The sequence below is a fragment of the Mchenga conophoros genome, linkage group LG3, assembly GCF_057382185.1.
Source record: "Mchenga conophoros isolate Kocher_MC1m ecotype Shallow Benthic linkage group LG3, M_conophoros_male_GT1.1, whole genome shotgun sequence".
Taxonomy (NCBI): domain Eukaryota; kingdom Metazoa; phylum Chordata; class Actinopteri; order Cichliformes; family Cichlidae; genus Mchenga; species Mchenga conophoros.
This window is the reverse complement of record NC_140528.1, coordinates 48,184,055-48,210,813: the sequence shown is the minus strand read 5'-3', so window position 1 is coordinate 48,210,813 and position 26,759 is coordinate 48,184,055. Positions and strand designations below refer to the sequence as shown.

Below are 26,759 nucleotides of genomic sequence, written 5' to 3'. Positions count from 1 at the left end.
TAATACAAACTTGATAACATAAGACACGCAGCATGAAACACGAAGGGTGAGGGGAAGCTTAAATACAGGGGACGAAAACACAAGGAGTCTAATAACCAAATGAACTTAGATAACCTAATGAACAAAATAAACTCAAACTTAAAACGCTGGGTCAAAAGACCCAGGATCATGACACAGAGAAAAAATGTGATGTGTTTAACAGTGTTGCTGTCTTTTTTCTGGACTAACTGAAGTCTGCTAAAGTGTTTTATTAACTGCTGACCAGATGATTGAACAATACTCAAGATGAGATAATACTAATGCATTATAACATCTTTCATGATCAGAGAAGTGATATAGAAATAGCATTTCCTAACCACAGCTATGGCTTGTCTCATTTTCTTAATACAGAGTCTCTATGTTGAGACCATGAGGTGGTGATTATAGTAACACCAATTAGTTTAATCTGGGTGACCTGTTCTTATACTGATTCAGCTATGAAGAATCAGTTATGGACTGTTGACTAAACACAGTCTACTTCCAATTAACATAGATTTAGGTTTAGATTAACTCATGTTATTTTTACTTATCCAGTAAAACACGTTCAGCAAATCTTCTTGTAATATGCTGGTCAATTCACTAGCTGAATAAAACATGGTGGAAACATCGAAGTACATTACAAGATGAGATTTGCCCAAGACATACGGCAGATCATTAATGGAAACTGAATAGAGAAGTGGACCGAGGCAGCTGCCTTGGGATGGACCACAGTTCATATCGCAGCTATCTGAGAAATAACCATTATAATAAACCTTTTTCCTTTTTCCAGACAAATAACTTTTCATCCAACACAGAGCAGCTGGTGACCAGTGTTGGGCAAGTTACTTTGAAAAATTAATTATAGTTACTAGTTACTTCTACAAAAAAGCTGCTGCTTGCCAAAACTGCAGGAATATAAGTGCACAAGTCTGTGATCATTGGGAGGATGACAGCATCACATATGTCCATGTTTACCTCTGTGTGCTGAGAGATGCTTTCACTGACCTTTGATTCCAGTGCAGGAAATGTTTCCATCAACTTCGTAACGATTTCATCCTTCTCCTTCTCAGAGTTGATCATCTGTCAGAAAGAAAGAAAGATGTTGATATTTCTGCAGTGCTTTGTTGATAAAAGTGACAAAATTACTGAAACGTCACACTGTGAGCAACATGTTTTGTGGTGATCAGTGACAGACATTAGACTAACTGTAAAAAACTGTATGCAGTTGTTCACACTAAACCAAAACAACCACCATCTTCCCTCATGCGGCTACCCCACTGGAGCCAGCTGGAGGCCTGCCAAGGTCACACAAATCTCCCCTGATAACAGCACTGCTGTTGGAACTCCTTGTCCTCATCCTTGAAAGCCACCTGGGTCGACTGAAGACTGTTGACTTTCTCTTAACCGGGTGAAGGGACACTTTCTTCACATGTGACAGCCTCTTTTTAAAAGGAACCAAAGGGAAGTGGACAAATGACTAAAAGGCTATTTGATGGATAGGTGTGGACAATTCCTCGGGTATGACATCATCAATTAAACAGATGAAAGGCCTGGACTTTATTTAAGGTGTCAATTTAACAGACCCCCCCCCCCCCCACCACCACCACCACCACCACCACCAGCACCAACCCCTAACTAAATATGCATCTATGTCATCATCTACTCTGATTTGATGCGGAGCGCACACATTCCCAGATCTCTGATGTTGAACTTCTACAACTGTGCCATTAGCAGCGTTCTGATGTATGGATTTCTAGTGTGGTTCCCCAGCTGCACCAAGGCCGATCAGCAAGCACTCCAGCGGGTGGTGAAAGAAGCTGGCAGAATTATTGGAACAAGTCTGCCAGAGATTAGTAATATCTTCCCCACTCGCTGTCTGAGGAGGGTGCACAGTATCCTGCGGGACCAACATCACCCTGCGCGCCACCTTTTCCATCTGCTGCCCTCAGGGAGAAGGTACAGGTCTATACAGGCCAGAACATCCAGACTGGCCAACAGCCTGTATCCACAGGCTGTGAGGCTCCTGAACTCTCTGCCCCCCTCTCACGGACAATAACCATATCCAACTTCTTAATAGCAATGAACTGGTCTGCATTGGTGCATCATATCTTTATTCTCTTCCCCCTCCTGCCCCCCCCCCCTCTTTCTTAAATAGATAACTATCATATCTGACATCATATCTCACAGTACAATAATATTGAATGGGTTGCATTGTTGTACTTTGTCATGTTTCTCAGGTCTTTGTCTGAATTTCTTATGAACATTACTTGTCATGTTCTTATGTTGTTGCTAAGGATTGTCTTATTGCACTGGAGTCACACTGGGTTAAATATTTACACTTGGGTTTTAAGGGGTATTTATTATTTTCTTCATTATTTTATTTACGGGTTGTATGGAGCCCCAAACGCAATTTCATTGTTCTCTGACAATGACAATAAATACTTAAATGACAAAAAATACAAAAAATGAGATACTTTTTCTATTTTTCAGCATTCAGTGTTTTATCCTCTTTTACAGTTACAGGAAATTTGTGTTTGATTTCATTTAACTTGAGTGTACTGTTGGTTTGTAGCTTTAAGTTTTTGAAAAAAAGAATGAGTGAAAATTTAAGAAAAAACATATAAACTGTTCATAATGAAGAGAAAAACTGTATCCATACAATTGCCATAAGGAGATGTTACTATTTATAAGTGCTTGTACCAACCCTGTTCATGCTGTACTCATCCCTTTGCAAAGGTTTGAACTTTCTTTTCATAAATCTCAGAAAATCAGTTTTAGGTTTAGAAGCTCAAATTATTTTCAACAGACAAATATTCTGTAAACACAGCTGGTTTGGGCTGATCGCCAGAGGGTAGATGCGTGTTAACAACATTGTGGGCTGCATAAGTGATGACTTAATGGGGATGAATTCACAGTAGACACTAGATGAGATTAAAGTGAACAATATGGGGAGCTTAAAGTCCAAAACAGAAGTATTATATTAACTAGTTCAAATGTCCAGTTTATGAAAACCAAACACGGTGAAATATTGCAGCAATAAAATGTGTGGATAAATTAACATTGGGTGATATCACAGAGCACTTGTGGGCAAATAGTAAATATGATGCGGGGGGAATAAGATGTGATAACATTTAAGCATCAGTATCCATTTAAGTTACAAGCAGTGAATGCAGCAATACATGCCATAGCACCTCAAGTTCCACCAGAAAGCAAAAACTTCTCTGTGAATGATCTGCCTGATCTGATCTGATCTGATCTGCCTATTTTTCAGTTTAAAAGTTGATCCTGCTCGTCACTTTTGTTTGCCTTCTATTTAAAAACTTTAAAAATGTAAAAAAATTTAAAAACTATATTCATTGTGCAATGAGCCCAAATCAGCCCCCACGTTTTTCAACACTTCGCTTAAAGAAAAGCTGTTAGCAGTCATTCCTCTGGAGGATTGACATTTTTGCATTTGTCAGTGATTTTGTGACCTGTTCTCCTTCTAAACAGGCCTTCAAGATTGAAACTAAAGCGATACGAAATACCTCACTGAGAACAGTCACAGGGAAAGCCTCTCCAAATTATAATGGGCTTTGAGAAAAATCACTTTTCAGTGACACAGGGTCACATTAGATGGTAAGTCCCTCTCTCTAACAACACAGAGAAAGCTTTGACTGACTTAAAACTGACACTACAGACTGCACCTACTTTAGGATGGCCCTATACTGATAAACCATTCACCCAGACAATGGACAAAAGGGTGGATTCTTTTTTTTTTCTTCTTTTTAAAAAAAATTGCAGTAGCATGGGTAGGGCTGCCACAATTAGTCGACTAGTCACGATTACATCGACTATCAAAATCGCCGACGACTGAATTAATAGTCGACGCGTCGTTTGAAGGAATAAGTAGCAGGATTTAAGAGTGTAATAACAGACTGAAACAGAAGATGGCAGCACTGCATGGATGCCAGCTGCCGTTAAACCCCGAAGAAGAAGAAGCTGTGTCCCAGAAGAATTCATAGGGCAGCCCAGCTCAGTTTCCAACAATGGCAGCAGCTAGTTAGTTTTAATATTACTCTTATTATTCTTTCTGGGTCACAAAATAAATGTTTAACATGTTTTCAGGTGAGAATGTAGCTGTGTAAACCTCAAATATCTGCTCAGTTTATCAAGACATCACATATTTTCAAAAGTGCTCCGAGACGTCTGTTACCCACTAACTCGATAGTTAGCCGGGGTTCAAGGCTCACTAGAGCCGTGAGAACACCGGACTCCCGGCAAATCGTTTTCAAACCCCCCGCCGTCTTTGGCTACTCAGGTTAAACATTTATTATAAATCACTTAGATAAGTTAAAAATGTTATTGTTTGGCTTTTTTCAGTATTTTATTTGTTCCTGGGTAAATTGGTTTTGCTGAGATTAAAGTTATAGTTTTTACACAGCCGAATAAACGTCAAGCAGACAACTGATTATCAGAAGTGTGAGATGCTCGAGAATATACTCCGGTGTCCTGTTATATTTTAGATAGCAAGGAGTTTATTAAACTTCACCGAAACAATCTGCAAATTTCATTAAAATTTAATAAACTATCATCTTATCTTTATTTTTAGTTAGCACATACCTTAAACACTTAAAGCTGTAAGCTAATGATAGTTATATAAGAGCAGATGCTGCTGGTGCAATAAACTGTACGTTTTACGTCCAATGGATGCATGATCTTATTAGTCGACTAATCGCAAAAATAATCGGTGACTAGTCGACTATCAAAATAATCATTTGTGGCAACCCTAAGCGTTGGGAATGGCAAAGACCAGCCATTACCAGCCAGCCTCTACCTGCAAGCAGCAGCAGCTAAAAAGGCAGTTCTATCTTCATATGAGCTTGTGGGCCATTCAGCTGATCCTTGTAGAGCAGGGGTGGGGAGGCTCCAGGCCTGAAGCTGGTGTCCTGCAGGCTTTAGATGTGTCCTTGACCTATCACAGCTAATTTAAATGGTTAGATTACCTCCTCAGTTGCTGTATCCCAATCCAGCGACCGCGCGCTCTGGAGTACGCATTTTTAGACCTATTACGTCACAGCGACTCGACGACGGCTGTCCCAATCCGAAGTGTACTCCAAATGCAGTCTCCAAATGTGTTGTCGATTTTCCCCAAATTTGAAGTGTGGTCCGGTGTGCACTTCGTGGTCCCATATATCCCATAATTCATAGCGCAGCGGTGGGTGTTGATAATTTTGCGGAAAAATATGTCTGTAGCGGAGCGGCCAAAGAGTAAACTTTCAAAAGTAAGTACTGAATATTATGTCACTTATTTATGTGCGAATGTTTAATAATGAAGAACATTAAAACATTACTGTTGGCCACATGTTGGTCACATGTTATGTGACATTAGTGATGTTAGTACTAACTTGGTTTTAAAGCCTTTGCTTTAAAATATACGCCGTTTGATAGTTGACTTTAATCTTGCAGAGAATCTGATGATTTTATGGATAATTAAAGTCAGTCATATATCCACAAAAACAACAAGCTGAAAGTCAGTGATGCTGCTCGGTTTGCAGTCCTGAATATCACAGCACAAGCAGGATTCACTGCACTGTTAATGTTAGCTATGTTATATTGCTGCCTCTGTTCGATGGTGTCGAGCCAAACGGACTTTAAAGTGTGTTTGAACGAGCTGACGGTTCACTCGTTAAGCTAAAAGAAAGATGCTTTAATCACAGGAGTCACACATGTATCCACTGTACCATCTGGGAACTCTTCTTGTTTAGCACTCGTAATAACATAAACACTAAATCCTCCTTCTCTTGTGCTGTTTTGTAGCAGTGTATACACCTGAGACCAATGTTCCCTCTAAGCTGCGCACGTGTGCAATTGCGCACTGCTAGCATGATCTCTGCGCACAGAAAATCTGCATTGTGCACAAAACAAATCTAACCTGAATTGAAATTAAAATTAATACTTTAACAATTCTGTTTTGCAGTGTTAGTCAGTAAGTGACTGGCTGCTCCCGTATGGGATTAGAACGATGCCACCTTATCCCATAGTCCAGCCAATAATGCGATTTACATTCGTATATACGCAGCTAATCAACGTCGTTGACAGGCTATGACAGCGTCCTTATGTGAGCAGGACCGAGGAACAATTGACGGAGAAAGTGTGGACTTTATAGCAGTTTTTAAATTGTGTTGATGGGCCATGTAAAACCAGAGTTATGATAAAAATATCTGCAATGTTTGGTTTCCTTGCTGAATACTATTGTTGTTTATATTTACTGCGGAAGAAACGGTAAAAACGGCGTTTTATAAGAAAAAAGGCTTGAAAGCGCTCTCCGCCTGTGAGCAAAAACAAACTCCACCCCCCTCTCCCTTTCCTATTCGTGCAAAAAAGTACTATGTCGACCAATCAAACAATGATATGGCAATGTGGCATCTAGTTGTTAAGAAACGGGGGGAAGTTTTAGGAGTGACGGCGGTGCTTTGAGATGTGAGAGATTTGAGACGTTTAGCGCAAATCTTGTGTAGATAGTGTGTAGTGTAGTCAGTAGATTTGTTGTGTGTGTCAGAGCAATGAGGCGACTGCTGAATGTTACAGGTGTTACAGGAGTGATACATCTCCTGTTGTCAGGCCTGCAGGTATCAGACTGTTGTTCTCCTTTATCTCATAGTAAGTAAGTAAGTAAGTAAAATTTTATTTATATAGCACATCTAGATAAAAGATCACAAAGTGCTTCACAAGGTATAAAAAAAAAAAGTGGACAGAAATTATTTTTTGGAGTGGCACAAATAATTTGTGTGGCATCAGATTTGACACAGAACAGCTGATTGTTCTGTAAATATTTTGAAATGTTTATTTAAAAACACCTTGGCTGCATTTAAAAAATATAGCTGCAAAAAACTTTGTTGTTTGCCAAACTGAGTTACTTTTTTTGAAGAAGTAACTATATAATTAATTGCCCAGCATTGGTCATTATATACTGTATTTTGCAGACAGGTCTCTCTCCCAGACCACAGACTTATACTCATAATACAAGTCAGAGCTTTATAAAAATAAAGAAAAAAAAAAAAAAGGAAGTTGTGTTTTCAAAATTGGAGTTCAAATTATTTTTACTTCCAATAGTGTTAACATACTACACAGGTCAATGACTAGATTTTTTTTTTTTTACATCTTCATTGTAAGTGGGTTAAAGCAGTTAATTAAAAGTATTTAAATGCTGTAATTTGATTATTTTAATAAACCATGTAACTTGGATGGATTAGATGCCGGCGTGACCACAGTGCACACGTCTGATGTCGCTTACAGTGGTCCAAGGGATCGGTCAGGGAATTAGAGGGAACATTGCCTGAGACTGTCACCTGTCTGTCTGTCTGTCCTGCACTCTCTCTCTGTTTCTTTCTCTCTGATTGTGTAATACAAGTATGAACATGTATTTATAAGTTACACTTGTGTTTGAATCCTGCAGCTTATCACACATTTGATTTCCATGTGTGAAAGTATGTATCATCAGCAGCTGATACATACTTTAGGTTTAGATTTTCGAACTGCACGTACTCCAAAGCGTGCAGTCGCTGGATTGGGACACAGCCAACATGTCTTGTTGTTCTCCAGCGTCCTGGTAAAGAAGTAATCATTTTATTCAGGTGTGTTGACCCAGGGTGAGATTTAAAATCTGCAGGACACCAGCTCTTGAGTTCTGCAGTTCCCCACCCCTATTGTAGAGCAAAAACTATGTATTTACTAGCTGCATGTTGGTTATGGTATAACACTGTATTATTGAAAAAAAGTCACAGTTAAAAGGTTAAAAGTACCATACCAAGAGCCAGCTTCAGTTTTCCCTGTGGAAGCAGATTTTGAACCATATGACTTTGTAGCCGCTTTTTCTGAAATCTGTTCAACCAAACTGACCTACAGGACACACTGCTGGCTGAGTGGTGTTTTTATTTTTATCTGGATGGTTCAGCATCACCTAGACACCTGTCAAAGTCCTGGATATACAGCGGTTACAGAACATCTTAGCATTAGGCTTATTATCATCTCACTGTCCAGGTCAAGTTGCTGAGCTGGTAGCACTCTAGATAAACACATGGGGTGATGCATGATTTTGCTGCATTATGGAAACAATCATTTTTAACCGATTCGGGGAAATCCACTTCACATCACAAACTTGTGGCTGCATACTCAATTATTACTCCCATAAACTACAGCTGATTGGAAAGGTGACGTTCATATTAACTCAATGATTCTGTTTCTTTAGTCAACTATAGCCTGGATGCAGTCGCAAAGTCTGCAGTTAAACAGAATGTGAAACAACAGCATCAACATCTAAACCACATTAGCTTCACCTCCTAGCACAGATTTGCTGGCTGCTCAGAGCAAAGCTGCCCCAGAGGAGAACTGTGTGTATCCCATCTTTAATATCCCATCTTTGAGGCTGACTCAAAGGTGTATATAGACACCATGGGTCTTTCTCAAGGGGTGACTGATAAGTATAAAGGAAACAATTAATTGCCTCAGATTTACATCATGGGAACTCTTTGGAGATGTGACAGACAAGCAACAAATTATAGATGATATAAGCAGCAAAGATTCTACCAGCCATCTGATGACCTGACAAAAATTGAACAGCACCAAAGTGTGTGTGTGTGTGTGTGTGTGTGTGTGTGTGTGTGTGTGTGTGTGTGGTGATACATGTTGAAACTTTAACCGTAACAATGGTGCTGCTGCTGACTGTTTTCCACATTAGAAACATTAGCTGATGGATTTAAAGATGAACTTTGATAAAGATGTCTCACACCAAATGTTTTCCTTAATTGAACAACAATCTCTCATGAGTGAACAGCTTCATTTAAATCAAGTTTTAAGTCTGTCGTTACAGTTAAACCGCTAATGGTAATATATATTTCCAGTTTATGATGTGTTCACGTAAACTCTGCAATCTGTGAACTTTCTATTTTAATTTTTTCTGTTATTAAAATTATTAAAAATACTCAAAAGGGTAGAAATGGGAAATTTGTGTTTCACCTGATTTAACCTCAGTTTGCCGTTGGTCTGTAGCTGTAACTTACTTGAACTAATGATCAGATTTAAAACAAACTAACTGTAAACTGTGTTCAAGGTCATGACTCACTCTGTGTAAATAAATCTCAAAAAATCTGTTTGATTTATTTTTTCACAACTCCCACATCAAAAAATGTCTTTGTCCAGAGAAGTTTCTGCTGTGACTGATGTTTGGCTGTAAACTGTCTCAACGCGTTTAAACTCAAAGATCCAAAGATTCTGTGATTTCCCTCACTAATAATATGCATAGAGACTTTTTTATGTTCTTAAATAAATATAGCCTAGAATTCTTTTTCTACACATATTGTACGGTGTGATGGTGACAAAATACTTGTGTGCACTTTTATTTTATTTATAAAGAGAGTTGAGTCAACAAATTCACAATGTTTATGGAAACACACACCTCACGACTTCTGAACTCCAGCTCAGCCTTCAGGTTCTCTGCTGCTTGTTTCACCCCCTGGAGTTTTTTGCTGCTGTCAGTATTCGTCTCCCACTGCAGGTGAAATGTTACATTTAAGACACAATAATGAAACAACCAGAGTCACATTAAAGCTGCATTATGTAAACATAAGGGAGCTGATGTAGCATGATGCTAACAACATTAGGTCTTGTGGGATGACGTCAACAATCTTGCAGTGGTAGGATTTCAAAGTTGTGTTTGGTTAATGACACAGAAGCTGCTGCTGGACAAAACTGCAGGAATATAAGTGCACAGGTCTGTGATCATTGGGAGGATGACAGCATCACATGTGTCCATGTTTACCTCTGTGTGCTGAGAGATGCTTTCACTGACCTTTGAGTCCAGGGTAGGAAATTTCTGCAGCACCTTCTGAATGAATTCATCCAGCTCCATCTCAGATTTGATCATCTGTCAGAAATAAAGACAGACAGATGTTGATGTTTCTGCGCTTTGTTGATAAAAGTGACAAAATTATTGAAGCTTCACACTGTGAGCAACATGTTTCCAACCATCGTATCCTCTTACTCAATCTGATTGGTGCAGTTATTTTAATGATTAATTTAATTACGGTCACAAACTCACTAAACTAAAGTCAATTTATTTCTTCAGCACTTTATTTAAATACAACAAATGAGGGTTTTTGCTACTCTGCTCCAGGTTATGACCTTGACAATAAATTGCAGACTCTGATGCCAGAAAAAAACCTTTATTATTTCTGTCAATGTGAACTTTATAGAATAATTAAGGATTTAAACAGAACCACAGCTTTTACAAGGATACTTTAGTACAAAGGTGAAACCAGATATTTACAAACACTTTATAAAAAACCTTTTCCCTTTATCGTCAAAGATCAAACTTTTTTGTTTTGTTTTAGATCAATAAATGTTAACATATTTTTTGTATTTGTGTAATGTCAGTATATAAAGACAAAGAACACACAGTTTTTTTAATTACTTTCATGCACTAAGTTTATTGTGTCTTTATCTAACAAGACATTAGGAAAACAACTGTGGACTTCCACATGTGCGGCTCATCTATTGGTGCAATTTCCATATAACTGAAGGTCCCACGTTCATCAGTTCAGACAATAATACACAAGTATGAATACATGGGAACGTACAACCATCATACTGCTCGTGTAGGAGACAGATTCTGAGTCCCAAAGAGGAACATTTTTGTGTGAAATGTGCAAAACAACCCAGGACATCAGGAAAAGACCAAACGACTGTTATCTCATGTTAGATGAATGTGTTTTATTTTATTATAATTCTTTCTTGTTTGTCTGTACAAATACGTGTGTGTGAGTATATCTACACATATATTCGTATCCGTAAATGAAAATACATAGATGAGTATATATTGTTTTTTTATTGTTTGTTTTATTATGTCTGAAATAAATAAAGATAAAAAATAAAAAAAAAGATCTTGTGAAGATGCTGACTGACACTAGTAAGACAGCATCACTATCAGTAAAACTAGTTCTGTACCAACACCAGCTGAAAGGTTACTCTGGGAGGAGAAAGTCATCACTGCAAAACCATCATAAAAAAGTCAGATTACAGTTTGCAACATGAGGACAAAAATCTTAATCTTTGGGGACATGTCCTGAGGTCTGACCAAACAAAAACTGAACTGTAATGATAAACTGTATATTTGAGGAAAAAGGAGGAAGCTTTGAAGCCTCAGAACATCATCCCAACTGTGAAGTGTGGGGGCGACAGCATCATGTTGTGGAGCTGTTTTGCTGCAGAAGGGACTGATGCACTTCACAAAATAGATGGCACGTACATGTTTAAGCAACATCTGAAGACATCAGCCACAACGTTGAAGCTTGGGTGTAAACTGGTCTTCCGAATGGACAATGACCCCAAACAAACCTGGAAATTAGTTACAAAGTGTTTTAAAGACAACAACTGATAGCCATTCGTTAATGGGAGACATGAGCCACAGCTGTTAAACCCTCCAAAATGAAACTTCTTTTACTTTTGTCAGAGTGGCCATCACAAAGTCCTGATCTCAGTCCCACAGAGAATTTGTGGGCAGCACTGAAAAGGTGAGTGCCAGCAAGAAGGCCTATAAACCCGACCCAGTTACACCAGTTCTGTCTCTCAGTGAGCCCAGATTCCAGAAAACTGTTGTAGAAAGTTTGTGGAAGTGTAGCCGGATGGGTTACTCGCCTTTCTTTTTCTCTCGGCTGCGCAACTGGGTTAATTGGGCACCTGCATATTGATTGCAGGGTGGCGCCATTCCATATAAAGTTAAGCCGGTGTTCCCCAGGTTTATTCCTCCCGTCCGTTTGGCAAAAAGCAGCAGTCAATGCTGGCACACCACAACGGATTGATCAGCAAGCGAGTAGATCATATAACAGCTACAGGTAGGCTCTCGCTTAACCTCCGATTCCCTACGAGTACTTGAATCTTTAGTAATATAGTTTTGCGGCCTGTTGTAGCGCGGCCGTTAGTGATGGTGAGATGAAGCGTCGTGATGAACTGAAGCTTCCATCCAACTGGTCAACTCATGGTTCGAAGCATTGTGATGATTCATTTGCTCTACTGCACCATGAAGTGGACAATTCAAGTGAAACGGGCTCTGTGATTATAATGATGTGATGTGAAACGCTCTAAACTGAATAAATAAATTACTTTCATCGTTATTTATCCCGAATATTGTCTCAGTATGTCTGATACAAAAGAGAAAGTGGAAACTATCAGGACAGAGTTTTGGTATGATTATGTAACTGTTAGAGCTGGGTATAGCTATCAAAGTATGCTTCTAGCTCAGATTAACAAAAGTAGGACGATTTGCCACTGAATTTCGTGTTGCGCGCATGTGCAGAAACAACGGGTAGGATGGTTTGCCAGGTAGGATGGATTCCCAGAACCGCATTGCAGAGAGAGGAGCTCGAGTTATCTCCACCAGTGAGAGTATAGCGCCTCCAGTCCTGGGGTAAGCCGTTAAAACTACTCTTATTAGCATTCACAATTACCGGAGGCTAAGGTTACATTTATTCTTTGTTTTAGGGTTTGATTGCTGCTTTCACATCTCCGTGGCAAACTGCCCGACCTTAATGGGAAGAGTGAAACGCCTTCCTAGCCGCTGTTGTGAGGGCTCCTCCTCGGTGGAGCCTGTTGTCTTGTCTTGTCTCCTTGGGAAACTGTTTTTATTAAGTAGGCTTACCTTTTTCTGGTTCGCCTGGTTTTATTTTATTTTATTATTATTTTATTCTGGATTGTTGCTTGTACCTCTGTGATCGGGCTGGAGCGATCCTCTGCCCGAGTGTCGTGCTGGGAACCTCAAACTGCCTCAGTTGCCGATCTGAGCCTGTGGGGAGCCAGACCGGCTTGTGATCGAGGCCTGGACAATTACTACCAGCACGAGTTGTAGTTGACTCATGGGGTGTAAGCCTTCCAGTGCTGTGTGTGTGCGTGCGCGCGTGTCTGATTTCTTTTATTAAAGTTGGTTTTAGTTTTTTATGATCTGTAGTGAGCTTGACGCTCAGTGTCCTTTTATTCTTTTAACGTATTGCTCTGTTTTACTTTAGTGAACGGAGGACGTGCCAGTGGCCCTTGGATCTCAGGTGGTGGGTTGTTTTCACACTTTCCTTTGTACAGCACCAGGTGGGCTGTAGTGATTTTCTTTCTGTGTGATTTTCTTTTGGGTCCACGGCTGCTGGTGAGTCCAAGTTCCATGATTGTTTTATTTTAACTTTAGGACACTGTCAACAAAGACGCTACATTTGGTTTTCTAATTTTATTTAGTTTTACTATAAATAAAAATGTTTTAATATTGGAGCCAACCTGCCTCGGTGTGCATCCTTGAATCTGTGTGGCCTCTTTTATTCCTTTTATCTATTTTTCTTAAATATATATTTCCTGGGGTGAAATTCCCCTAGGTGGCGTTGTCATTTTATTATTATTATTATTATTATTATTATTATTATGAAAACTGAAACGTTTGGCTGAAGTGAAACAGTTTGAGAGTAATTCTACTAAATACTAAGTGCATGTTTACTTCTGACTCTGATGAAAGTAATAAAAACCCATAACAAATATCTCTCTTTAATCTGACATTTCACAAATACAAATATATGTTAATATTTATTGATCAGAACAAAAAAGTTTACTCTGATTTGATGTTTGACAGTAAAGAAAAATGTTTTTGTCTTTTTCTGATGCGTCTGTAAATATCTGGTTTCAACTGTATCTTTAATAAAATGAACATGTGCAATATTCTCACTCTTGTCTTTGTCTCTTCGCACACAGTTAATCACATCAAACATTGCAATAAACAGAAGCTTTAAATCTCACTTCCACTTAGTGCTATTTAATCAGGTGTGATAATTTCAATAATTTCAATAATAATAATAATAATAATCAATGTCTAATAAGGAATAAGTTCAAATCTCAACGGCACAAAATGCTCTCAATTTTAAAAAAAATCCTTTACTGTGGAGCTGGTTTTACAGTGTTTCATCCTCTTTTACCCTCATTGTGCTTTTGGTATGTGGCTAAAGTTTGTTAAACAAAGAATGAGTGAAGGTTCTACATCCTGCTTCCTACAACTGAACAGATAAAGACTGTATCCACACGATGGCCATAAAAGAGCAACATGTTCTTATCCCAAAGCGCAACATATCGACACTGTGACAAATCGTTGGTACGTTACGCTTTCACCCACCCAACATGTCTGTTGGGTGGGTGAAATGCCTCGTTTGAAAACATGAGAACCGTTTGGAATGAATCTACACATGTACATTTATTTTACTTTCTCATCGCTTTGAAAAACACTGTCTGAGGGTCGCAGATGCCAACAGACTTAATAAACTAATCCGTAAGGCCAGCAGTGTTGTGGGGATGGAGCTGGACTCCCTCAAGGTGGTGTCGGAGAGGCGGATGCTGTCCAAGATAAAGACTATGTTGGATAACACCTCCCACCCACTCCATGACATGCTGGTCAGTCACAGGACCTCGTTCAGTGAGAGACTGAGATTACCAAAAAGCACCACTGAACGACACAGGAAATCATTCCTGCCTGTGGCCATCTCCCTGTACAACGCATCCACTTAACACACTGTTTGCTGCTACAACTAATGGTAAATGGTAAATGGCCTGTATTTATATAGCGCTTTACTACACATGTTTCTTTTCCAACTATTTATTTATGAGTGACTTATGTATGTGTGTATATATATATATGTATATATATGTATATATTGTACTATTCTTAGTTAGCGTATTGTCTGTCTTGTCTTAATGTTGGTTTAAAATGGAGCACTGTAACAAAAAATAATTTCCCCCAGGGATCAATAAAGTATTCTGATTCTGATTCTGACGTGATTCAGGCTGTGGTTAAGGCATAAACAGCTGGATTGTGTCTTACCACCAGGAGCGTATCATAGGATCAAAGAAGATTACATTTCGCATTACTATGATGCCTCAGGACGTGACAAAACGCTGGCATGTTACACGTTGGGAAAGAGAGCGGTCTCAAAGGAGTTGTTATTATTTTTGCTTCTTTGTCACTGCTTGTAAGAACCCTGTTCATGCTGTATTGATCCCTTTGCAAAGGCCTTAACTTTCTTTTAAAAAATCTCAGAAAATCACTCTGATTTATTTTTTCCACAACATCAAATCCAGAAAGTCTCTGTACAGAGAAATTTCTGCTGTGACTGATGTTTGGTATAGACTGACTCAACATGCAGATTTTAAACTGAGTGGGGAGGGTGTTGGGTCTGTGTTTCCAGAAGCCCCGCTAGTTTAGAAACTTGTTCATCATGAAGAAAACAAGACATGACAGAACATCTTAAACCCGCCAGCGAGGGAAATCTTTGGTCAAGAACCAGCTCTTGGAGTGTGGTCTAACCTCCTCCTAACCTGTCTCCAGCCCAAAGTCCTTCAAAGAGCAGATCGCTGGCAGCTATTTAATGACAAACTGTTACAATACACAATAAAACACAAGCACCTCCCACCGTAAAACCCCCCAATGGTTCTAAGACAAGGCACTATGTGTGTGTGTGTGTGTGTGTAAGCACCTGCTCACCAAAAGGGTCATAAAAGCAGGACGCTTACAACAGAAGAAACAGATCTTCCAGATAGGATGTATCTATATTGATATTGATGTGCTATTCTATTCATGAAGAGAGTTGAGTCAGTAAATTTTAAATGTTTACAACTGAAAAACAAACCTCAGGAGAATTCTTCTCCAACTGATCCTTCAGTGTTGCTGTTGTTTCTTTCAACTGCTGGAGCTGCTGTTTGATGTTTTCAGTAATCTTCTCTGACTGCAGGAGAAATGTTACATAAGGAAAGAGAAGAAGGAAGAAATGTTCATTTTTAAGACACAATAATGAAACAAAACCAGAGTCACATTAAAGCTGCATTATGTAAATGTAAGGGAGCTGATGTAGCATGATGCTAACAACATTAAGTGTTGTGGGATGATGTCAACAATCTTGCAGTGGTAGGATTTCAAAGTTGTGTTTGGTTAATGACACAGAAACTGCTGCTGGACAAAACTGCAGGAATATAAGTGCACAGGTCTGTGATCATTGGGAGGATGACAGCATCACATATGTTCATGTTTACCTCTGTGTGCTGAGAGATGCTTTCACTGACCTTTGATTCCAGTGTAGGACATGTTTCCATCAGCTTCTGAATGAATTCATCCAGCTCCATCTCAGATTTGATCATCTGTCAGAAATAAAGACAGACAGATGTTGATGTTTCTGCAGCACTTTGTTGATAAAAGTGCCAAAATTATTGAGGTTTCACACTGTGAGCAACATGTTTATGTACAGAAATACTTTGACAGACATCAAATAAACACAATTATTTTCCTTCCTTACTTTGCAACTGCAACAATGGAAGGCAAAACGCGTGTGTGTGATCACACAATGCAATCACACATTCATTCATAAAAAGTTAATAAATTAAGTTCTATATAGAAATAAGAGAATTTGAATGAATTAGACATTTGGTGTCAAATAAACAAAATAGCATCTAAAGTTTCCTTTACCTCTGTATTGTAAAGAGTTGTGAAGAAAATTTTGTCAGCATATTAAAATGTAAGAACAAACCTCGTGACATTTGGACTTGAACTGATTCTTCAGTTTCTCTGCTGCTTGTTTCTCCTGCAGGAGCTGGTTGATGGTTTCAGTATTAATCATCTGTGAAATGAAACACAACCAGAGTCACATTAAAGCTATATTATGTGAATTTAAGATGGTTCGTGTAAATAAGTAATGAAAAAAAAAGTATCTAAATGCCTTTTTTTTGGAATTATTTAAATAATTCAAATAAATGAAGATCCAAAAGGATATATTTCATTTTGAATGTAGTGTCTCCAAAAATAAAAGTTTTTTATTTTATTATATTTTATTTATTTATTTAAGTTATTTTACATAAACATACACACATTCTAAAACAAAAAACAAAACAACTATTCACGGTTTATTTATCTTTTACTTGACTACAGCTGGATTTCAGTGTCACTAAAAAGTTGTTGGTGTCTTGTGTTCATTGGTAAAGTTTAACAGCATCAGTGTCAGAATTACATGTAAAAACATAAAAAGCCTCTTTGACTTTTTTTGTTTGTTTCTTCATTCCTCTTTTCCTCATCCGTGATTTTATTTCCCAGCTGTAGGCAGGAGGAAGAAACATCACAGTTTTTAACAGAGACACATTAGTGTTTTAGTACTTTATACTTTTCTCTTATGCACAAATTACATATAGGATTTTTTTTTCTTTTTATTGGTCTGTAGGGCACAAACTTTGATCACAGCTTCATCCATGTTGTCCTGTAATGTTGCATACCACACTGCACCACTAGAGGGTGGTGTTTTTAAAATGTAGAACAATGATGGCGATCTGATAAACCTACATACTTGAATGTGGTGTTCATTGAAAGACACTCGTTCCTTGCTGGGGACTTGTTTCATTATCAGCCACCATTACATTTGGCAACGAGTGACTGCTTGTATTTTCCCCCTACGTTGAGTTCAGTCATCGTGGCTGAAAACGTACATCAATGCAACAGGTAATGTCTGAAGCACAAAGAGCTGCTTTACGTCACTGCTTAGAAACAGAGGGACAAAGAATTTTCTACTCACTTCCACATACAGGCGACACTTTTGCCTCTGCTGTTGCTGCCCTAAAACAACACTTGTGGAAACACAAGCTTTCACAAAGCAAACACAAGCTTCACATGAGACAGTTATTCAGTAAGTGGCCAGCTTGTGTCACCCTGCTTGTAAATGTGAATTTGATGACAGAACAGAAGAAACGATCAGCTGTTTGAACACGTGTTTAGCTCCAGCATAGGAGAAAGACTCTTGCTTGAACCTGATTGACTCTGGATAAAGCTGCTACACTGACAACACAAACGGAACTTGCAGTTCAAACTAAGTCCAGAGATAGAGCACTTCAGTGATACACCACTAAAACCACCTGGTTACAAACACAAAGCAAATAATTCCTGTGATAGGCTGAACATCACCCTTTTAGGCAACACTGTTCTACCCCCATGTGCTGCTCTTACTGCTTCTGTGATCTCTACAAACACATCACCTGCTTCTTGCATCCCTGCTGCCCCAGATACTGACTGTGTGCATAAAGTGAAAAAACTTTGACAAACATCTTTCATGCCTCTGAACGAGGCATGATTTTCTTGTAAACCAAAGTGGGCCTAGCAAAAAAGTTTGGGAACCACTGCCCTAGCCAAACACCAGGGTCCTCTCTGACGATGGCCGCCGCCCTCACATCTTATACATACACAGACAAAGACATTACACAACTCTTACATGTCGCCCCATCTCACAGGCCTATATCTTCCCTTCAAGGAGAGACATTTACGACTGTTTTTCACTGAGCCTTCTTCCACAGATGAGCAGGAGGGCCCCACTCTATCTATCAACAGAACAAAAGTTATCCACTGTTGAAAAAGAAGCTCTTGCTTGTGTGTAGACTGCAGAGAAATGGAGAACGTATTTGTGAGGCTGAAATTTCACTCTGTGGACAGACCACCAAGCTCTGGCAACGCTGCTGAGCACCAAAGGGATTCATAGGGCTAGAATGAGTATCACCCGCTGGTCTGTTGGTATTTACCGCCCAGGTTCTCTGAGTCATACAGCTGATTGTTTATCTTGTCTGCCTCTGCTTTTCTTCTCATCTCACTACGGACGCAGTTCTTGAAATGGAAGCTCACATTTTCTGTCACTTCCAGTTGCTGATTTTCACTCCTGCCTGTTTGACTTGACCTGAAGTGTTTGCTTTGCTCTCACAAATACAAAGTGTTTTGCCTGCTGCAATCACATCACTTGCACCTCATTACAACATCCATCTCAACTCTAAGTAATTATGTTATCAAAGGGTCAAGGCTCATTGCACTAGATTCAGTGGTACCTAAACTGATTGGTGACTTGTGCTACTGCAAAGGATTGTGAACACGAAACACAGATTAATAATAATAATAATGGATTGGATTTATATAGCGCTTTTCAAGGCACCCAAAGCGCTTTACAATGCCACTATTCATTCACTCTCACATTCACACACTGGTGGAGGCAGCTATGGTTGAAGCTACAGCTGCCCTGGGGCAGACTGACAGAAGCGAGGCTGCCATTTCGCACCATCGGCCCCTCTGGCCAACACCAGTAGGCGGTAGGGTAAAGTGTCTTGCCCAAGGACACCACGACCAGGACAGAGAGCCCGTGGATCGAACTGGCGGCCTTCCGGTTACAGATACGCTTCCCAACCCCCTGAGCCACGGTCGCCCTAATTAAGAGCCCTCTACAGGTGGCATTGACTAACTACTACTCCAAATGACCTGAGCTTATTCAGATCCTCTCGCCTGTCTTTAGTCGTCACCAGAGATGGGCAGTAACGCGTTACGATTACTTTTTTCAAGTAACGAGTAAAGTAAGGGATTACTATTGCAAAAACGGTAATTAGATTACTGTTACTTTCCCGTAGGAACGCTGCGTTACTAAAACTGTGTTTTTTTTGCCAGAATGTCTCATGACAGTGACGTAAACAAGTGCGACGTTTGTGACAACAGCTGTGTGCAGATCAACAATGGATCATATATCAAGTGTGGGAGAGAGTATGAGCGTGCAGCGTTTAAAGCGTGGAAGTACTGACCTTACTTTAAGTTTGATTCCATAAAAAGTGACAAAAACATTAGTGTCCGTTGTGCGTGGGAAGAAAACTTCTTTTTACAGCGAAAAAAAACCCCCTAAATTTCCAAGCAAGCACCGAGTGCGCTACGACGTAATGGGAAATTCACAGAGAAACTCGCGGATTCTTCCACTGACCGCTGCGGCACACCTGCACCAGGGTAAACCTCCGCCTACCCCACTCCTGCTTTACAGGTGAAAATAGAGCAAAAGGACCGCTAGTCTTTGACTTTATTTATTTTCTGCTGTGTTTTACTTGCATCTATTTGAAAGAGTGAGTGTAAACACACAAAAAAACAATTATTTTATGTGCTGGAATGTGCAGAAAATAGGTTTAAATATTAAACAAATTTCTTCCAGTCAGAGAATGTTGCATATAATTAAATTTTTGCTTGATGCATAAAGTTAAACGATTAAAACTAATAAAACAAGTTTTATAAAGAGACTTTTCCATTTGATTACATTTTGTATGATGGATTATGCAGAAAAAGTAGAATTGGGCTGAAAGATCTATCGCTTTATCACCTATTCAGGTTGTAAATCGTGTTTTTAAAAAGTAACTAAGTAACTAAGTAATTAATTACTTTTGAAAATAAGTAATCAGTAAAGTAACGGGATTACTTTTTTGAGGAAGTAATCAGTAATTAGTTACTGATTACTTTTTTCAAGTAACTTGACCAACACTGGTCGTCACGGCAACCCAGAGAACATTGTGGTACACAGTTTACCTCTGAAGCGTTCGCCTCATTCCTACATAATAGAGGCAACTCTCACAGCAGAACATGTCTTCTAACCAGCTGCAAATGGAGCAATTGAACAGTTTCATCATTACCTCTGCACCTGCATCCAGACAGCAATCCAGCAGTCACAGCCATGAAAGCAGACTGTGTTGGATTGGCTTCACGTTTACTGTACAATACTGCATCCAGACTACTTCCATCTCTCCCTATGAACTCCTGCATAGCAGAAAGATTCATACTAAACTGGACATACTCTCTTTGCCTTCTACTGTAAGAAATATCAGCTGAAGAGGCAACGTTACACTGATGCTATGCGTAATGTACAGAAGCATTAAAGGAGAGTGAGGATGATGAAAACACATCACGCTGTTAAAGGACACCTCAGATTTCCTCCTCCTGTAACAGTAACAAAGACCAAAGGCTTCTTGCTGAGTGATGGAAAGATCTAGAATGACACTCGTCTTGTATGCTGTTCCTCAGTGACTGTCCCCAAGACTGCCACGTGTCAAATACAAGCCTCACTGTCACAAAGACCATATTGTGACATAATAGTTGTGCTTGTTGTACTTTAGTTTAACAGAATGGATTTACTGCCAACAATGCACTAAGAACTACATTAAAAACATCATTAGGAATAATAATTTCTTTTTCATTTTCCTAAATAATTACAGGTTTACTCAGCCTTACTGTTTGTTATATTCAGATGTTACAACTATTGATAAGACTTAAGTTACAAGTGCATTGTTGATTTATTAAATAGTGAGTTACTTCACTTCTGTACTACACTTTATTTTCTCACCATTTGTTGTGATGTTATATACCAAACTGCACCACTAGAGGGTGGTGTCGAAAAAAAGTAGAAAAATAATGCCATAGTTAAGATTGAGAACTGATAAACACACACGTAAGTTTATGTGGTGGTTCGTTAAAAGGAAATTGTTCCTTTCTGAGGACTTGTTTCATTATCAGCCACCATTACAATCTGTCCTCTGCTGCTCCTTCTGGAGCTTCTGGCTTGACCTGCTCTTTGTCACTTTTATGTCTGTAGACCACAGGAGCGCCCGCGATCTCGTCTGCATGACTATTTTTAAATCCTACATCCTAAATGTCCTACAGCAACTACGACAAAATTTGTGGACACATTTCTGAATTTATGTTTTAAATCTATGAGGCATCGCCTGCAAAATAAAAAAAAATATTAAAAAATAAATAAAAAATAAAATAAATACCTTCAAGCATGGAGAATACAACATAATAATAATGATTGTTGCCAATACATGAAAGTTAATCAGAGTATTATTGCAAACAGCAGGTGAATTATATAAACTCTGAATATCAGAATTATTCTTCAGAGTTTTTCGATCACCAGAGGAAGAGATCAGATTAAACATGGCAGTCATGTAAATGCAGGAAGTTAGTGTATGAAAAATGAACCTGTTGTTTTGTGGAGTCTAGATCATTTTTCAGTCTCTTCATTTCACTCTCCATCTGCCGTTTCTCTTCCTGGGCTTGACGAATAGTTTCACAAAGCTGCAATTAAAAAGAAACAAATACAGAGAAACAAAGATATGTTTTTTTGTTTTTTTTTCTGTTATAGCATGCCGGCGATTACACAGAGTCAAAAGACTAATTACTATATTGAATTAATAGGTTATATGATATAACTTGAATAATCCCCTGGGCAAGGAACCGTCCCCACACACCGCTCCTTGGGCGCCTAATGGCTGCCCACTGAGTGAATGGGTTAAATGCAAAGAGGAATTTCCCCATGGGGATCAATAAAATATACATTAGTACAAGAATTTTATTATAAAAAATTAATTAAGAATTATCTTAAAATAAGTTTATGAGCTTTCATATAAATAAAGCAAGTATGTGTGACAACAACTAACACCGTCTCAATGAACTCAACAAATTTCTCTGTACATTTTCAACAAACAACAACACCCTGCAATAACAGACAGTCTTCACCCTGATGAGAAAACACTGAATCTCAGAGTGACTGATGTCTGTAAAACTCTGAGGAGAGTGAGTGTATGAAAGGCAGCAGGACAACATTCAAGGACAAGTACTCAGAGAGTGTGCTGACCAGAAATGGGCAGTAAGGTGTAATCTGATTACATTTTCAAGTAACAAGTAATGTAACAGGATTACATTTTTAGAGAAGTAATGAGTAGTTAGTAACTAGTTACTATTTCAAAGAAACTTGATCAACACTGGTGCTGATCAGCTAGCACACGTACTGAGATTTAAAGTGACTTTGAGGTGTGACCAACAGCTTTACAGTTTACAATGTGAAATAAAGTGACCAACATGAGCAGGTTTCCTGAGAGTAGAATTGTCCATAGAGCAGCATTCTGTTTTTACAAAGGCAGTGGTATGTGGAGTCCAATAGAGTTTGTTAGTGGTTTGTGTGGGTGTGTGTGGTGGGAGTGGGGGAGCTGGTAGTGAGTTCAGGAGTTTGATGGCTTGGGGGAAAAAGTTATCCCGCAGTCTGGAGGATTGGGCCCCAATGCTGAGATAGCGTCTGCCTGATGGGAGGAGGGAGAAGAGTCTGTGTGAGGGGTCACGCACGATGCAGGAGGCCTTACTGATGCAGCCCACGTGCGGGCGCACAGCTGCCTTGTAGGCGCCGCGCACATTGGTGTAAGCTTTATCCAAGCAGTTCTCCCCTCTGGTTGGGAAGTTCACATGTTGGTCGAATTTGGGGAGAACTGTCTTGAGATTCACGTGATTGAAGTCGCCAGCTACGACAAAGAAAGCTTCCGGGTGGGCAGTCTGGAGCTGGTTGATAGCATGAGACAGTTCTGCTAGTGCCAAGTTAGCATTAGAATTTGGTGGGAGATACACTGCTATGAAAAGTAGCATGGAAAACTCTCTTGGAAGGTAGAACGGGCGACACTAGCTAGCCATTTAGCCCATTTAGCTGGATAGCCGAGGTAGCAATGTCCGCGTTCAGCCATGTTTCCGTGAGGATGAAAACACAACAGACATTTTACAGACATCTTTAACACGTCGCTGGAGCAGGGTGTTGTTCCACCATGTTTCAAGTCTGCCACCATCACATGATTTAATGACAACTGCTCGGTTGCATTAACCCCCATAATAATAATGAAGTCGTTGTAGAAGTTATATTGCCCCTCCATTTGAGATTTAAAGATCTGAAGGAGAACACTTATGTATAAATACTGTTTGTTGGTTGATCATACCCCAGGAACAGGTGAGAAAACTGACAGCTGACAAACTGACAAACTGAAAGGTATTAGAACCTCCATGCTGCTTCCTTCCTCACTGACAGAACTCACTCAGTGGGAGTGGGAAACAACATCTTGAACCCCAACTGTCTGTTGATTGGCTCCCCTCAGGACAGTTTATTGAGTCCATGCTGTTCACGCTGCTGACACATGACTCCACCATCCCCACGTTCTACTGAAGCAGGATTAAAAGCATGCTGAGCAGCTGTGTCTCCATCTGGTTTGACAGCTTCAAGGCCTCAGAGAGGAAGTCACTGCAGAGAAGATCATCAGGACTTCTCCTCCATCCATCCAGGATGTCGAGCACAGATGCTGTCTCAGTCCATAGCATCATCACAGACTCCGCCCACCCCCACCATGCACTGTTGATGTTGATGTTTCTGCAGCACTTTGTTGATAAAAGTGACAAAATGATTGAAGCTCCACACTGTGAGCAACATGTTTCCAACCATCGTGTCCTCTTACTCAATCTGATTGGTGTGATTTTAATGATACAGACTGTACAGAGCAATATATAAAGAAAATACATTATTTTGATTGCAGTCACAAATCCATAAAAGCTAAAGTCACTTTATGTCTTCAGCACTTTATTTAAATACACCTTCCTATGGTTGGTGCTACTCTGCTCCACCTTATGACCCTCAACCACACAAACCCCGCCCCACAAAACATGGAGGTCTCAAATAAGTCTGACAGCACATTTATTTTACTGTCAGTTTAAGGTTTATAGAGTAATGATGAATTTAAACATGACCACAGCTTTTACAAGGATACACTAACGTATCTTTAATGTAATGAACATGTCAATATGTCTTTGTCTCTTCACACACAGTTAATCACATCAAACGTAGCAATAAACAGACACTTTAAATCTCACTTCACTCAGTGCTGTTTGATCAGCTGTGTGATAACATCAGTACTTAATAAGAAATAAACTCAAACAACAACATCATTAAATGCTGCTAGTTAAAAAAATAAACAAACATCCTTTTTTACCCACATCCAGAAAATCTCTGTAAAGGAGGCGACTCTGTTCATTTACTGAGATCAACATGTTTGCATATCAGAAATTCTTTTTCTCATATTTTAGACCTTTAGATTCATGTATTTACATAGTGCAGTGTGATAGTGAGTAAATGCTGATGTTCACGATTATACTATTCATAAGCTGAGTCAGCAAAATCACAAAGTTTATAACTGAAAGACAAACCTGCTGATTTTTGGACTCCAGCTGATTATTCAGTTTCTCTGCTGCTTCTTTCACCTCCTTGAGCTGATTGATGATTTTAGTATTCTTCTTCCCCTGCAGCTGAAATGGTACATGAAGAAAGAGCAGAAGGAAGAAATGTTCATGTTTAAGACACAATAATGAAACACAACCAGAGTCACATTAAAGCTGTATGATGTAAATATAAGGGAGCTGATGTAGCATGATGCTAACAACATTAAGTGTTGTGGGATGATGTCAACAATCTTGCAGTGGTAGGATTTCAAAGTTGTGTTTGGTTAATGACACACAAACTGCTGCTGAACAAAACTGCAGGAATATAAGTGCACAGGTCTGTGATCATTGGGAGGATGACAGCATCACATGTGTCCATGTTTACCTCTGTGTGCTGAGAGATGCTTTCACTGACCTTTGATTCCAGTGTAGGAAATATTTCCATCAGCTTCTGAATGAATTCATCCATCTCAGATTTGATGATCTGTCAGAAAGACAGACAGATGTTGATGTTTCTGCACTTTGTTGATAAAAGTGACAAAATGATTGAAGCTCCACACTGTGAGCAACATGTTTCCAACCATCGTGTCCTCTTACTCAATCTGATTGGTGTGATTTTAATGATGCAGACTTTATACAATAACATATAAAGAATATACATTACCGTCACAAATCCATAAAAGCTAAAGTCACTTTATGTCTTCAGCACTTTATTTAAATACACCTTCCTATGGTTGGTGCTACTCTGCTCCACCTTATGACCCTCAACCACACAAACCCCGCCCCACAAAACATGGAGGTCTCAAATAAGTCTGACAGCACATTTATTTTTACTGTCAGTTTAAGGTTTATAGAGTAATGATGAATTTAAACATGACCACAGCTTTTACAAGGATACACTAACGTATCTTTAATGTAATGAACATGTCAATATGTCTTTGTCTCTTCACACACAGTTAATCACATCAAACGTAGCAATAAACAGACACTTTAAATCTCACTTCACTCAGTGCTGTTTGATCAGCTGTGTGATAACATCAGTACTTAATAAGAAATAAACTCAAACAACAACATCATTAAATGCTGCTAGTTAAAAAAATAAACAAACATCCTTTTTTACCCACATCCAGAAAATCTCTGTAAAGGAGGCGACTCTGTTCATTTACTGAGATCAACATGTTTGCATATCAGAAATTCTTTTTCTCATATTTTAGACCTTTAGATTCATGTATTTACATAGTGCAGTGTGATAGTGAGTAAATGCTGATGTTCACGATTATACTATTCATAAGCTGAGTCAGCAAAATCACAAAGTTTATAACTGAAAGACAAACCTGCTGATTTTTGGACTCCAGCTGATTATTCAGTTTCTCTGCTGCTTCTTTCACCTCCTTGAGCTGATTGATGATTTTAGTATTCTTCTTCCCCTGCAGCTGAAATGGTACATGAAGAAAGAGCAGAAGGAAGAAATGTTCATGTTTAAGACACAATAATGAAACACAACCAGAGTCACATTAAAGCTGTATGATGTAAATATAAGGGAGCTGATGTAGCATGATGCTAACAACATTAAGTGTTGTGGGATGATGTCAACAATCTTGCAGTGGTAGGATTTCAAAGTTGTGTTTGGTTAATGACACACAAACTGCTGCTGAACAAAACTGCAGGAATATAAGTGCACAGGTCTGTGATCATTGGGAGGATGACAGCATCACATGTGTCCATGTTTACCTCTGTGTGCTGAGAGATGCTTTCACTGACCTTTGATTCCAGTGTAGGAAATATTTCCATCAGCTTCTGAATGAATTCAGCCGTCTCAGATTTGATGATCTGTCAGAAAGACAGACAGATGTTGATG

The 26,759-nt window shown here is 39.1% G+C and overlaps 1 protein-coding gene across 2 annotated transcripts in view; it reads right to left on the bottom strand.

The window, feature by feature from the left end:
* LOC146579117 (uncharacterized) overlaps positions 1-26,759 on the bottom strand; it is an 87,483-nt gene that overhangs the window by 37,751 nt on the left and 22,973 nt on the right. For both annotated transcript variants that reach the window (XM_085261220.1, XM_085261227.1), the window contains exons 12-22: positions 26,663-26,731; positions 26,236-26,334; positions 25,317-25,385; positions 24,890-24,988; positions 21,860-21,955; positions 16,590-16,679; positions 16,129-16,203; positions 15,699-15,794; positions 9,848-9,922; positions 9,455-9,547; positions 1,024-1,098 (exon numbers count right to left, since the gene is read on the bottom strand). In XM_085261220.1, coding sequence (XP_085117346.1) covers positions 1,024-1,098; positions 9,455-9,547; positions 9,848-9,922; positions 15,699-15,794; positions 16,129-16,203; positions 16,590-16,679; positions 21,860-21,955; positions 24,890-24,988; positions 25,317-25,385; positions 26,236-26,334; positions 26,663-26,731 — 936 coding nt within the window. The remainder of the gene's footprint in view (positions 1-1,023; positions 1,099-9,454; positions 9,548-9,847; positions 9,923-15,698; positions 15,795-16,128; positions 16,204-16,589; positions 16,680-21,859; positions 21,956-24,889; positions 24,989-25,316; positions 25,386-26,235; positions 26,335-26,662; positions 26,732-26,759) is intronic.